This window comes from Arvicanthis niloticus, chromosome 3 (genome assembly GCF_011762505.2).
Source record: "Arvicanthis niloticus isolate mArvNil1 chromosome 3, mArvNil1.pat.X, whole genome shotgun sequence".
NCBI lineage: Eukaryota > Metazoa > Chordata > Mammalia > Rodentia > Muridae > Arvicanthis > Arvicanthis niloticus.
Window position 1 is genome coordinate 127,386,521 of NC_047660.1, and position 15,511 is coordinate 127,402,031.

At 44.6% G+C, this 15,511-nt stretch overlaps 1 protein-coding gene across 6 annotated transcripts in view; it reads left to right on the forward strand.

Moving 5' to 3' along the window:
- Positions 1 to 253: 253 nt before the first annotated feature.
- Positions 254 to 15,511, forward strand: part of Ankrd44 (ankyrin repeat domain 44) — a 297,082-nt gene continuing 281,824 nt past the window's right edge. For 2 of the 6 annotated variants that reach the window (XM_076931906.1, XM_034498926.2), the window contains exon 1: positions 257 to 515. In XM_076931906.1, the coding sequence (XP_076788021.1) occupies positions 489 to 515 (27 nt within the window). In that variant the 5' untranslated portion in view covers positions 257 to 488. Of the gene's footprint in view, positions 516 to 15,511 lie in introns of all 6 variants that reach the window. The other 4 variants (XM_076931903.1, XM_076931905.1, XM_076931904.1 and 1 more) reach the window with 4 other exon arrangements.

Consider the following 15,511-nt stretch of genomic DNA (forward strand, 5'->3'; position numbering starts at 1 on the left):
CTGCGAGAGGCAAGCTTTCTAGACCCCTGGGGTGTGTCTGCCAGGGACTGCCCTTCGGTGGCGTACGCGTGGGTAGGGTCGCTGGGGAGGGTCGGCGCCAGTCCCCCTCCCCTTACGGCTGGCTCCTGGAGGAGCGGAGTGCAGGTGTGGGAGGGCACCGGGGCCGCGGGCTGCGAGGAGCCGCCGCGGGCGGCAGGAGGCAGCGTCGGCCCGGGCGGCGTGAGGCAGCGCGCGGTGATGTCAGTGGCGGCCCGGCTGGCAGCGGCCGGCACTTCCTGTATAAAGGCGGGCGGGCCGGGCTGCGACTCCCGCGAGCCGGGGCTGGGCTCTGGGAGGCGGGCGGCGGCAGCCGAGCAGTGGCGGGGCTGTCACCTTAGCGAGCCCGGCTCCTGGCGCTATCCCGGGCCGTTCCTTCCGTTTCCCCGGGCTCCCGGCGTTGACATCTGCAGAGCGGAGAGCTGTATGTGCGCGCGCGCGGGAACGGAAGAATGGCAGTGCTCAAACTCTGCGACCAGGTAGGGGCGCGGGGCGCGGAGAAGGGGGCGCGGCGGGCGCCGAGCGAGCGGAGCGCGCCCCGGGCTGTTTACGCGCAGCCTTTGAGCGTGCACGGCCTGCCGCGGGGCTCGGCTCCCGCGCAGTCTCCGCCCTGGGCCGTCGCAAGTGCGCGTTCGCGGCCAGAGAGGGTCGGCGGGATGCGGGAGTGGCCGCCGGGCGCGGGGAACGCGGGTCGCAGCCGCGTCGGGAGAGGGGGAGCCTCGGGCTGCATCGTGCACTCGGGAGCAGTCAGCCTGGGGGTGCTGGGAGGGAGGGAAGGCTGTCCGCGGGGTCAGGAGGAGGAAGGTGGACGGCGGGAGAGAGGATCGCAGCTCCGCTGCCCCGGACCTCTTCCCGCGCCAGGCAAGAGGCTGGCCGGGATCCCCTCTTCGGTGCAATAGGCTGTCTTCATCGGTCGGATAGGACACCCCGACTTCCTCTTTAGTTGCCCAGGGGCTGGGTGTGGGGTGTGGGATTGGGGGTGCTGAGAGACTCGAGCTCTCGGCCCAGGTCTCCGTATAGGAGATGGAGTCAGGTCCCTGGCGGAGCTCGCAGGCGCTGGTGCCCATCAGCTTTGTTGCTTTTCTGGCTGAGACATCACACCCGGCAGCTCTGGAGTTCTGCTTGAAGCAATGGGATTATTTATTGAATCTGATCGACAGTCTTTGCTACACATCTGGATATTGGCACTCACGGAAGTCCAACTAAACCAAAAACAAAACTAAACCTCTTCACAGTTCTTTACATGAAAAAGGGGGAAACGTCCCGGTTTATCCATCCACGCTGAAATGAACATTGTTTTGGGGGCCTGATAAGCAGAGAGGCAATCTTGACTTTGATACATGGTGTCAAACAGGCCAGCCCCCTCTATTAAATACCTCAAACTTCTTAAATAGGATGCATCTGGTGTCTTGCTAGTTAGAATTCAGCCAGAATGTTCTGCAACGGAAATGCAACCTTTGTGGTAGGGAGCCACAATGGTTTGTTTTGCCACTTTAGATTAAGTTTACTTCAGCTTGCTTTCCTTCAGTATTTACAGAACCCCCACCCCCACCCCCTCCCCCTGCCCGCCTTGGTTCAGAAGTCACTGAGTTAAAAACTCTGTTAAATTTAGCAGGGAGAGCAGCTGTTAATTGTGTGAGCCTGCCCCTCCTCGTTGGCTACTGAACATTTAAAGTGCTTGTAAATTGATATTGGGATTTTCTCTACCCTTTGTTCCCAATTTTTGCCAACTGTTAGACATCTGCTTATTTTAAGTCTTATGTTGTATTGTGTCCAGAGTCCTGTCAACGTTGATGGCTCACATTCCCCTACCTTGTTAATTCCTCAGTCTGCACAGAGTACAACGTGTTCTAGTAGGCATAGTCTCGTTATACATATGAAAGAATTCCGTGTAGAATTTTATGTAGAAAGGTGCTAATCATTTATCCCGAATTCCTTATTTTCTAAGTCAAAACAGCTGACTGGGAAAAGCAAAAAGTCTTCCTCAAGATCCTCAGCTGTTGGCTGGTGGTGCTCACCTCCCAGGCTGCTATGGAGGCCCTGAGATACAGCTCTCCTTCCTTTCAGCAGATGTGCTGAAGTAGGGCATGAGAAGGAGCTTTCTCCTAGTGTACATTAGCCTTGGTAAAGAGTGTATCACTGGGCTCCACCACACAGGAAGTTATTCTCTGGCTTCTCAGAGCAAGGCTTTCAAAGATGTTTGTCTTCGGAAATCTTTCTAAATACACCCTCTTTGGCCCCCCCCCCCCCCCCCAGTAAACTCCACTTGCCACCGGAGAGAAAGAGGTAAAAACCTTCATTTGACTCCATCTCTTGACATACAGAAAGAGCCAAGGAGTTCTGTGACCCAGGAACACCTAAAAACCTCCAGTCTATTTTGGGACATAGCCAGAGGAAGATGGGGTGTGGTTGGTGGGGTGGGGTGCAGTGGTGAGCAAAGATGGTTTCTGTGTTTCTTTAGGTCCAGGAAGTGTGTTCTTCTTGCCTTATATAGTCTTTTTTTGTTTGAATCTTACTTCTTAGAAGTTGGCTCCTAACCTCAGCTACCCATGCTAACAACCTGTGGATTAAACGCCTCCTAGAAGAGCTCTGCCCATCATTGTGGGCAGGGAAGCCACCTGCATGGAATCCCTGCTTCAGTTTGAGATGGAGCAGCTTGCTGTCTCCCCAGGATGCTGTGACTGTCCCAGCCTCACTTTTCTGGTCTGTCCAATGTCCTGTTTGTAAGGCGAATCTCCACTTTTGGTTATAGTGCTTTGATTTTTGGTTTGAGGACACATTCCGGCTGCTGATAACTTGGACGTAGTTGAAGTGAGAGGTTATTGTCAATGACTTTTTCTGACACTGAAGGTTGGAACTGGCTGGGTGGTTGTAGTCATCACTTAGACAGCCAATTCTGCCGTGACCACTGAGTTCAGCAAGAGAAGGGTTATGATTTTTTTTCTAACTTGTTTTGGGAGAGTTAAAAAGCAAGGGGGAAGGGAGAGACTGCTGTGGTTTTTAGTCTTCTACTGTGAAAAGGAACTGGGACCTTGTGCTCCCAACAAGCCTGACGCCTAGCACTTCTGCATTTGTCTGTCTCTCCTCTGTTAGAGAATCTTTCTGGAAGTATTTTGGGGACCATTTTTGTTTGCCCAGGACTGAGGGGTTTCCAGGCATGCAATGGTAAAGCTGGGACAATTTCTAGCAACTGGAGGAATTGGTTGGTTACCTTTTGCAACATTGTTATTTATCTATGTAATCAATAGAGTAAGATAACCACTTCCTCATAGGTGGACATTAAGACATTTGTTGACATCTTGGGAGGGCTGAGATAATCATAAGGCCGAAGAAGGTTTCATCACATGCAAACGCTGTGTGTTTAGCTTACAGTAAATAGTCATGCAGCCTTTTGCCACTGGACTTTCATGCTGAGTTTCTGGGGTGCATTCCTTATGAGTAGAGGCAAAGCACTGTAGAGATTATTCGTTACTGCCTTTTCAAAGTTACAGAGCCAGGTTTGTAGGGTCCCTGTCTGTCGTTTGAATGGTCTACTTTCCTGACGTGAGTTTGCTAACGACAGCAGAACTGCTCTATTTCTCTCGAAGAGTCTGGTAGACAAACAGCTTTGGCAGTTGGCCCTTTTGGAGCTTCCCGCCGGGAGGCCTTATGGTTTAGTATCTCCGTGCCAAGTCCTAGCTGACACTCCAGTCACCCACCTCCTTGCCAAAGGCACTGTCTGGCAGCTGTGGCAGTGACCAGAGAATAGAAATCCCGGAGCTCTGAAAGCAGGGTTTCTGGCCACAGTGTGGGGTTTTTGGGTTTTTTTTTTTTTTTTTTTTTTTTTTTTCAATCAGGCTGTCCTGTACTTTCAGCTTCGTTCTATGTGCTGGATTGCAAGCCAAGCCAACAGTGTATGCTGCAGGAGTGAAGGAGAAAAAAGGACAAATTTAACTTGGAGATTCTGTTCTGGTTAGACATATCAACCCATGGTACAGTTTTGGGAGCGTACTTGGCAGCTGGCATTTCATGGCCTGTGCATAATGGTGGTTTACACTGATTTCGCTCCTCTTGTGTGCGAGGTCCTTGCAGTGAATCAGTGAATCACCTCTCTTAATCTCACAGTCACACTAGCAGGCAGGTGCTCACTCCTACTTTATAGTTGAGAAAACAGGAGCAGGGAGGCTAATTGACTTGTACAGGTCACACACCCAGAGAGCAGTTGAGACAGTGTCCTCCCGTGGCAGGTCTGATTGCACGGGCGGGGCTCTCTCACAAGGCTATACTTTTCATAGTTGAAAAGGCAGCAACAGGTACACAGAGCTCATGTCTCTTCTCTTAGTTATGGGGAAACTCTGACCACACCCCTGCACATGGGGTCAGACCCACCTCTGTCAGAGTGAGGACCGGCTGTGAGGCCTCTGCACCTGCTGGCCCCTATCTGGCTTGTCTCCTTAACCACTGCACCCGGCGAATGATGTGTCGGTAGCATGGTGACTCTTTTCTCAATTATTTATTTATTTACTTATTTTTGCAAAGCATGGGAACCTATAATCATCTTCAGTGTTGGGCTACCTTAGGAAACCAGAAAGCCAGACAAGCAAATGTAGAAGAGTTTTAACAGTGGAGATAACTCCCGGTGGCATCTTGATATGCCTCCTTTAAAGCTTCTGCTTAGCCAGGTACCGACTTTACATGTTCTATGTGATAATATCAGTATCTTGAATTATGCTGATACCTGTTTTCCATACCAAGGACTTTTCTAAGTAAAGTTATGCCTCTCCTAAACACCTCTGTCTGCTTCAGGATGCATGGAAGTCCAGCCCTGAATAGATGGAACCTCCTCTTTTCTTTCTTTCTTTTCTTTTCTTTTCTTTTCTTTTCTTTTTTTTTTTCGAGACAGGGTTTCTCTGTATAGCCCTGGTGCTCACTCTGTAGACCAGGCTGGCCTTGAACTCAGAAATCCACCTGCCTCTGCCTCCCAAGTGCTGGGATTAAAGGCATGCGCCACTACTGCCTGGCTGGAGCCTCCTCTTTTAAAAGAACATTTTAGCTTTCACTTCTGTTATTCTAAATAGGATGTAAACATAAACTCGGAAAGTTGAAGTTTTTATACAAGACACAGGACCAAGACATCTTAAAAAAGGTTTATATTTCAGCAAGATAAATACGATTATTAACATACATTTACAATGCATTGTTAAATTACTTTAAATTTCTTTTAAATTTATTTTTCAAAGATTTACTGATATATTTTTTTTTTATTTATATGAGTACACTGCAGCTGTCTTTAGACACACACTAGAAGAGTGCATCGGATCCCATTACAGATGGTTGTGAGCCACCAATGTGGTTGCTGGGAACTGACCTCAGGACCTCTGGCAGAGCTGTCAGTGCTCTTAACTGCTGAGCCATCTCTCCAGCCCTAAAAATTTATATTTAGTATAATTTTTTCCATTTAAGAGTTCTTAGTTTTTTGTTTCTTTGTGTGTGTGTGTGTGTGTGTGTGTGTGTGTGTGCGAGTTGTGTTCTGTATATGTGGAGGTCAGGGAACTATGGGTATCTATTCTTTCCTTCCACCATGGGGTGTGGAGGATCAGACTTAAGTCATTACGGTTGATGGCAAGCACTTTTTTTTTTTTTTTAAACCACTGAGCCATCTAGCCAGGCTTGCATAAGTTCCTGTTGTTTTTGAAGTTGTTTCAGATAAGACACAGAGGCGATGAAATGGCCCAGGTAAAACCTCTTTCTGTGAAAGGCTGATGATTTGAGTTAGCTCCCAGTGACCCATGTGAAGATGATGGAACAAACCAATCAGCAGAGCTGTCCTCTGCTCTCCACATGTTCACCATGGTGCACATATACATGTGCCCCCCCCAGTAAGACAATAAAAACCTGATGTAACACTTCCAAATCTCCAAAGAAAATTCCATATTGAATCTAACATCTCAAACAACGGGGCTGGAAGTATTGCCTGTTGGGTGAGACACTTACCACCAAGCCTGAAGACTTGAGTTCAATCTCTGGGACCCACGTGGTACAAGGAGAGAACTGACTCCTGCAAATTTTCTTCTGAGATCCACATATGTGTGGTGACTCACCTGCATCTTCCCTCCCTCAAGAAATGAAGAAAATGTAGTTAAAAAGAATCTTTTACAGTAGTGGTGTTGTAGCTATTTTAAGGATTATTGATACTTAATATTTCTTGAAAGTCTCTTTGTATATGAAAACTCCTGGTGACTGGTTCAGTATTTTGTCCTATTTTCCACCATGATCCCATCATGCACTCAAATATTCTAAAATGCTCATCGATGTCTGGGAGCTATATAGACTTTGGTGACGATGTCACTTTTGTCTAATCTAGGGCCCTTTGAGAACAATGAGAGTGCTATTAAATATTGGCTGGAATAGGACCATCCAGGTACATCTTTAAACATAATCATATGTAGACTTCCTCTTGCCTCACCTGAGTTTTGACAGTGACACTGAACTGGTTTGGCTCATACGAATTAGGTCTACACTGGAGCCTGTTGGCCATGTGTAAGCTCAGGGTTAGATCATGGCTTTTACTGTACACATTGGCTCTGAGCAGGTGATGGTGGGTTGCAAAGGCATCTGACGGAGGCATTCTGAGTCTTATTGTCAAAGATCAGGGAGGGTGTGATGACCAAATCTGTGTGGTTGTAGACGTAAGTCAGGAGGAATTGTGTACATTGTGTGTCAGACAACAATTGGAGATCAGACTTATCTGTGGGTTCTAGGTTCCTCTTTGTCAAATGAAGATGTGGGCTGGATGTCTTGGCAGTCCTCAGCTCTGCCCTGTTCCTCTTCTGACTCAGTTCTTATAATGGGGTTTGCTTTATAGTGTCTCCTATGCATGTGGCTGTGATGTGTGTAATTTGGTTATCCAGGCAACACGTTTAAATGGTTGCAGGTTCCTGAAGAGGTTTTTTTTATTCAATGTCAGTGATTTAGAAATTGATTATTATTCTTCTTCTGCTTTGGTTTATAGATAATCTAAGATTGTCTACTTTATAGGCTGTTTTTTTTTTTTTTTTTTTTTTTTTTTTTTTTTTTTTTTTTTTGGTTTTTCGAAACAGGGTTTCTCTGTGTAGCCCTGGCTGTCCTGGAACTAACTCTGTAGACCAGGCTGGCCTCGAACTCAGAAATCCACCTGCCTCTGCCTCCCAAGTGCTGGGATTAAAGGCATGCGCCACCACTGCCCGGCTGTTTCTTTTATTAGTATAATATCTCGTCTCTGGATTTCAGAGGTTGAGAGCATATAGTTTTTTTGATTAGTGTTCATGTTTGTGAAGAGTTGGTAACCTGTAAGATTGAAATGAACGACTCGTGAATCTACCTTCAAATTGTGATAGTCATAATTTAAAGGATGCTTTCTAGCTGGACATGGTATATGTGTCTGTAATCCTAGTACTCAAGAGGTGGAGGCAGGAAGATCAGGAGTTCAAGTCTATCATTGGTTATTCTTGGCTGCCTAGTGAGTTCAAGGTTAACCTGAGTTACATAAAGACCTGTCTCAAAAAAAAAAAAAATCTTTCACTTGCTTCTCTTCTTTGAACTAGAAAACCACTGGATCTGTCTCTATTACCCAGTAAACCTTGACCATCCTTCTGTAACTCCCCAGGCATCTTTAATACTGGAAGACCATTTTGCTCCAAGGAAGTTTCCAGGGCTCTTCATAAAAATAATTAGATCTGCAGAGACATTGGAGTTGCCCCTGACATGGAAACTTAGTAGCAGTTCTAACTTGTCTCCAAAAGTTTCAGGATTAAATTTCTTTAGTTTTTCTTTGATTGATTTAAAAAGATAGAATCAGTTTGAAAATAAATTCTTGGATTCCACTTGCCATGGGTCTCTCGTAGTTGCTGGCTTCAAACAGTCCCTGGCACTGGCTTTTCTTGACTATACAGTTTCAGGCTCTTCCTTGTAAGGAAGCTGCTTTAACCATTCTCAAGCCTGCTAAACATACTTTTGAGTCTTGCTGAAGGGACATGGGTGCTTTTTCCAAGAGGGTCTTCTGGGATCTCTGGGAGCCTGATGTAGAGACACAGACCCCTGAGGCTACCTGAATTGCTTTCATGTAAGAGAAGCATTCTTCCCAGACCCTGGGTCTCTTGTTAGCAGGGCCAGCATGGCAGTTCTCACAGGCACTGTTTGGGTAGGTCCCTTGGTTCTCCCAGGTAGAGTCCCTTTTCTTAGATTCCATAGTTGTAGCTGGTCCTGGAAAGTCTTCTTTCTCAACTGCCGAATGGGAATTGGGTATAGCTAGCAGGGTAATGACAGAAGGCTCAATGACTAGGCTCTTCTGAAGAGATGGGTCCTTGTGGGGGAGGAGACTGGCTTTGGGATCTGATACAGGGAGGATGAAGAGAAAGACTGGAAAGCTATAAAGATAGAATGCCTGGAAGAAATTCAGCTCCCTTGGGGCCAGTCACCCAGTAACTGAAACAGTTGACCAAAGCTGCTGACACCTGTAGCCCAGGATGAGCAAAATGGTTTACTAAGCTTTGAACCTGGGAAGGGAAATACGGCTTCCCCATATTCCTTTAAATTCACATTCATTCCTTTAAACGTTTAAGTTTTGGGGTATTTTAGTTATACGTTGTATAATAGTACCATTTAGTGTTTGCTTCTGCTTTTCACTTGCATCATATTCGTAGCTGTCACCTGCAGCTATCTTCCACTGGTCTCACCCCATCTGACCTTGGTTGGTGCACTCTAATCACAATAGAGCAATCAAGATGGTAGCACTTAGATCAGGCAATTCTCCCCACTCAAAAGCCTCTGGTCCTACCCAGAGTGGAGGCCATTATATGCTTTCTTCAGAGTGTAGTAACGGGTAAGAAGAGCTATGATGAATTAGTTAGAAAAGTACAGAAGACCGGAAATGAGAAGGAACACGTTATATGATTTAATCCCAACAGCATGTCCATGTGAGAACCCAGAGATTAAGGAATTTACTTGAGAGTTATGAATCTGGGAGTCACAGTGGGATGGGCTTGACCACAGGCTATACGTTTTTCATCCTTATGGTTCCTGAAACGAGCACTATCACAAGAGACCTTCTCTTCATTGGCACTCAGAGTCTAGTTGTAGGATTAATGTGACGGGTGCCTTGCGCATGGGAGACCCCCATCAAATGTTGGAAGGATATATGTGACATCAAAACAGCTGTCAAGCCAGCTGGAGGCTTAGGCTACATATGGAATACTAACTGGAATTCAGGCACAGAGTCATTGGGGGAGGCTTTGGGGAGCCACAGAAGGTCCAGCTGGCGCTTAGAGAGGGAATGCTTCAGGCAGCAGTTGGTGAGTGACGTCCTGTACTTCTCAGGTGAGAGGCTGGAGGAGGATGAGTTTATTGAAGTGAACAGTTCTTGTTGGGTAGGAAGAATAGAGGTAAGGAGATAACTGGTCACTGCCTAAATTAATACGAGAGGGGCTGGTGTATTAATGAAGGCATCTCACTAGTTCTTCTGATCAACCTTTGTGTCCTCTTCTGGATACTTGGAGAAGTGGGTTTGAGACTTTGCAAAGCTCATTGTATCTGCCGCTTCACAGGCATGATTTTAGAAGTTAATTGGGATCTGCCTCATTCCATCAAGTAAATTGATATGAAAGTTGACATGAGACCTTCTGGTGTCTTCTGGATCCATGATTCTTCCTGCTCTGGTGGAATGGGGCACTTTTCCTGGCAGTATTTTGTGGACAAATGAGTATCCAGGAATAGCAAGTGAGAACTTGGCTGGTTTTGGTGGCACATGACAAGGGTGAAATAATGTTGTAGGTCTTAGATGGTCTGTTTTTAACTTGATAATTTTATTTTAAAGGAAAAAGTTAAAATGTGCAGGCTATAAAAACCCTACAGGGTGACCCTGTTTTACAAAGAGTATCAGTTGCAGAAGAAGTGCCAAGAAAGCACAGGCACGTAGATTAAAGAGATTTAACACTCACCAAACTAATCAGGGAGACTTGAATTCTGATCTAAACAAACAGAAATATATCTTTATAAAATAAACTGGGTGAAAATTGAATGTTGATTGGATAGTTGATGGTTAGTATGAGTGTGATATTGCAACTATTTCTAAGAAGAGAGTTCTCTGGCGAATTGAGAAACAAAGCCACAAACTATCATTTCCCAAGGCATACCTACCAGTTTAAGCCACAGGGCTTCTGGGAGCAATTTCTCCACCCCTTTCTTCCTGTTCTCTCTGTTTGCTTCAAAGCTGTTCTCTCACCTGACAGCTTGTCTTCAGAAAAGGTCTCAGTGTTTTTGATTGATTGCCAAAAGTCTGGGCAGGGTGTGGCAGGGCTCACCTTGTCTCTCAGTGCTTGGGTACTAGAGGAAGATGGACCTCTGAGTTTGGGGCTATCCTGCTCTACATAGTGAGCTATATAGTGAGATCCTGTCTCAAAAAACCAAACAAACAACCAAAACAACAAACAAAAAAACCTCCAAAAAAACCAAACAAAACCACCACCACCACCAATAAAAAATACCCCCCCCCCAAAAAAAAAAAAAAAAAAAAAAACAAAACAAAGTACATGCTGTTGCTGGATTTGCTATGTAATGAACTGCAGGCCTAAGGCAGTTGTGAGGACCACAGTTACTGGGTTAGCTTTGTTTCTTTCATAACTCATGTGACATTTGAGCATCTGATTTAGAATTCTTCTCTTCTTCCCCTTTTACCTCTCCATCTCTCATTCTTTCCTCCTCTCTCTCTTTTGACAGGGTCTCTTTGTGTAATCCTGACTGTCCTAGAGCTTGCGGTGTAGCCCCAGGCTGGCCCCAAACTCGCAGAGATCTTCCTGCCTCTGATTCCTGAGTGATGGGATCATGTAATACCACGCCTGGACCCCCGCTCCCCCTTCTCTTGACAATCCCTCATGTAGCTCAGGCTTGAACTTGCTGTGTAGCTGAGGAGGTTCTTTGCCTCCAGTGCTGGGATTGCAGACTTGTGCCACTCTGCCTGGTTTCTGTGAGCTCAGAAGCAGTTAACCAAGTGGTTAACACCGACAGCCAAGTATTGACTGTATTCACAAGAGGGCTTCGATTCAGCTTGTCTCCGTTTGATAGCTCAGTTCGGATATTTGGGAGGGAGTTTAGGTACGAGAGCTGCCCACAGTTGCCTTGTGTTAAGTAGCCTTTAAAGTGGGCTTTGTAGAGCATCGAGAAGCTACAAGGTCGGTGTAATTGACATCTGTGTCCTCACAGTGACTGGAACTGGTTTCCAGTGGTTTTGGGCTTTAGTCACATCAAGATACTACCACTTATTTCTACACATGTGATATAGCCTTCTTCATGGAGTCTGGATTCAAGCATATCAAAGGCCAAAAGCTAGGACGAGGCCACCTGCAGCTTTAGTAGACAGTGCTGTCACAGGCAGTGAGAGTTTAGGCACTCTGGGGGCTTCTAGGCACTTATTTCTTGAGATGCTGAGATGAGCACAGAGAGCATTTAGTTGCTAATGTTAGGGTCCATTTTCCTCTGAATCTTTCTCCTTAGTAAAAGATCTTCTACCAACTTCCCAGGTACTGAGTTTTTACATACATACTTTATATATGGCATCTGATTTGAACAGTGTTCATAAGCACTGTATGGGAGAACACTGAAGTTGATGTTTGGAGTTCTGAGTTGTACACACAGCTTTGCTCTTAACTTCTGTCTTAGTCTTTCTGTGACACAACTTTTCTTGTCTGTAAAATGGGTACAGTAATATGTGCTTAATGGGGAACCTGCCACAGTTCAGCAGGAAATGTTCTAGTACCCCAAATGGATGTCTGTTGCTGCTCAGTAAACAGTCCCTGAATCCAAAGTGCACAAAATCCTCATTGTCAAATTAACCAGATAAGTATTTTAGAGTCAGTTTCAGCTCTCTCAGAATAGGTTTTAGTGATTTTTTTTTTGTTTTAAATTTATAACCTTAATCTTGTTTTATTTCTCCCTAATTTCAAAAATTGTGGTATGCAGCTATTTGATTTTTGTATGAAATTTCTTTATTGAGTACCCTTCACATTGGGGCCTACAATTTTAAAAAAGAGCTTTCTTTGTTTTGGTTTTGTCTTGGCAATTGACTTAGTTTATTTAACTTACAGAGTTTACGTTTAGACAGATCCACTAGGATAAGCAAGTGTGGAAAAGATTGGCGTTTGCAGACGTTCTTGTTTTAAGCTGTCAAAAAGGCCTTTGAAAAAGACAAGAGTGCTACTTCCTCCTCACACAGTGTAAAACTGTCTTCTTGAGGAAGTGTGTAAAAGCAAAGCTGTTTGATAGAACAGTCGTCATAAAGGAGTCATCGTGAAAAGTGTTATCGTGACAGAATGTCTTAAAACTTAGGTGTAGAATTTCAGGCCTTGAATGGATATTTACTGGGGTAAAAGGAACCATAAACGTAGCCTGGACTTGTAGCTCAGTGCTAGAATGCAGACTGGCATTCATGAGGACTGGGGTTCAATCCATAGTCCTATGGGGTTGTGTGGTCGAAGGAAACCATTATAAAACAACAACAAAACCCCCAAATCCCGATCTATGAAGGTTTCTGAAGAAAATTGTTTAAAAATATCAGATAAAGAATATGTTGTAAAATGACATTTTAATTTAACTCGTTTTTTTTTTTTTCTTTTAGAGTGACAGGACATTGCTTAAAAGAGAATGTAGGCCAACCGTAATTGTATACATATGTGTGCTTTAATTTAAAACATACTTGATTCACCAGTAGAAATTTAGAGCAAAATGTAGCAAGGTAATAGAAAAATGAAGGCCAGAGCAAAACAGCAACAGCCGCAAAAACCAGAACAAAGAAAGAAAAATGGGGGAGGGAAGAGAGCTAGGAGGAGAAAGACTTAAAAAAAAAAAAAGAATGAAGGAAGTAAGTGTGGTTGTTTCAATATTTGAGAATATAAAGAAAGAAGATCAGGAGTTCAAGACCAGCTTCAGCTACATAAGTAAATTTAAGACTAGCTAAGTGCGACTAAGTTTCAAAAATTTAAAACAAAGATGAGGAAAAAGAGGAGACAGAAGAAAAAGAGACAGAGGAAAGAATCAGATAGGGACAGAAAGGAGGTGGACTTTGTAGGTTTGTGCGGGGTGGGGCTAGGTAGGCAGTGATGTTCTTGAACTTCATGCTACGCTGATCAGCTGGCTTCTTCCTGAAGCAATTAACACCAGCCAGCATGCTTCAGCTGCACCAGGCTTCCTAGGGCACTACAGTGACAGAGGAGGCTTCGAGTTAAGCCAAGTTGTAACCAGAGGCTGCAGCTTAGAGGGCCGATGAGCTCTGTGGTGAGTTCTGTGGTGCCCCAGGTCTTGAGGATGGGTGTGGTAACTGACAGAGAGAAATGATTTTGCATAGCAGGAAGTAAGTCTTGGGGCTCCTGTACCCAGGAACAGGTCCCTGTGACATCTCTGATTTTAGGCATCTTTTTCTGTCCTGGTGAGCTAAGTGCAAAGTCTTTTTTAAAGATTAAAGAGCTACCTTTCCATCCAACCTTTCCAGAGACCAAATAGTATTTTTTTTCCTCCATTCCTACCATGAATTAATTGGCTGTGAGACCCTGGCCAGTAATTTTATCTCCCTGGGTCTCAGTTTTCCCTGGATGAATTCGACAGGAAAGTGCACAGTATTATTAAATACTGATCATGATATCAATAGCTGATACCATAATCTAAGATCACTGCCAACAGGGGACAGCATGTCCTGTCTCACACAAAGGTCCATTTAGAGATGACTATTCCCGAGTCTTGCAGATAGTAGGACTTTGGGGCTTATGAGACCAGGCAGACTCTAGTTGAACTCGGTGGCTCTAACAAAGGTAGGCCACTCTGGAGCAGGTGCCATGGGCTAGGGCTGGCAGTTGCAGATGGAGTTGAAGCACCAGTCAGCAGCCATCTTTTCCCAGCATCTGAAAGAGTAGCCCTGCAAAAGAGCCAAACTAGTTCTCTGTCTAGACAATAAAGGCTGTGGGATTTGCTGTCCCAAGGTTAACTTTATAGGAAGCCTGAGTTGCCACTGCCTTAGCTGTGCTCACAAAGGACTTGTGGAGCTAGTGATGCCCCAGGTCTCAGCAAATGACTGCCAGGTGCTGCTGTCCTTTCTCCACTGGCACTAAAGTACGTGTGTGATAAGTACTATTCTGTAGGAAACCTCCGAGGTGCCTGCCTGAGCCCTTCAATGTGCGGGTATCAGGTAACGTCAGCTGATGTTGCCTAATGAAGAGGAGCCTATTTTGTCATAGCCTTGTGCTGTAGAAGCTAGAGAGATAACATGCAGCACATATTAGCTGTGGCTTGGGGCAGATTCCTTTCCAGGCTGCTGTGTCTTTAAGACTGGCTTTGTGCCTACTCTCGGATTAGTTAGAGACCAGACCTAGTACATTAGTCTCAGGGGTACAGAGGAGGAGGAAGCAACTCTCAGACCATGAAGCACAGTCTACTGCAGAAACAGGGGAGGGCAGGAGGGGATCTGGTAGTGTGATGGCTGCCTTCTTTGCAGCGGTGACCAAGGTCCAGATGTGACCAAGGCCGTTTGGTCTCTGATGACCTTGGCTTAAAAGACCCTCCTTGAACTCAAGAGGGCAACACCAGCTACTTTCACACAGAACATTCAATGGATTTGGATTTTTTTTTTTCTTGTAAGAACAAAAGGTTCCCAAAATTCTTCAGCCACCAGTGAAATCATTAGACAGAATAAAAACTTCTTTAGGAGGGAGTGAGGAGAGATGCAGTTGTTGGTTTACATGGGCATACAGGAGCTTCAGCCATCTTCATCCCTGGCTGAATCCAGCCAACTACCTTTATTTATTTATTTATTTATTTACCAAAAACCACAGTTTCCCATTTATTTCAATTGCTCAGCAAATATATACACACATATATACATCTACATGTGTTATATATACATACATAGAGATTAAGACACAAAGAAAACATAGTAGAACATTAAAATTGGGAATCCAGCTAAAGAGTGTGGAAAAGTTCATTGTACCACCTGACCACTTTTCTTTGTAGCTTTGGGTTTTTAAACACACAGACACAGATTTCAATAATCACATGAAGTTAAATTACACTGTTTACAAGTAAAAAAAGACTGGCAATAAAGTGACAATTCAGGATGATGGGATTCTGGGAGGGATAAGCTTATGAGGGAGAACTTCACAGGAGTTTCTGATCCTGTAAGTACCTCCACTCTAGTATGAATGTTGGATTTTCCTTTCTAGATAGTAACTATATAATCTATACATTTTTTCTAAGTATATAATTCCAAACTAGGAAAAGGTTAAAAAAAATGGAATAAAGTATATAAAAATATTTTTGAAAAAAAATCATTACACATGATTGTGTGTGTGTGTCTGTAAAAATACTGTTTTGCTTTCTATGATGTAAGGGGGCTTTTGCTAAAGAAGTCTCATACCCAAGGTCAGGCTATGGAAATGTACTGAGCTAGTCATCTTAGTTTTCCATAAGATGGTTCTGATAC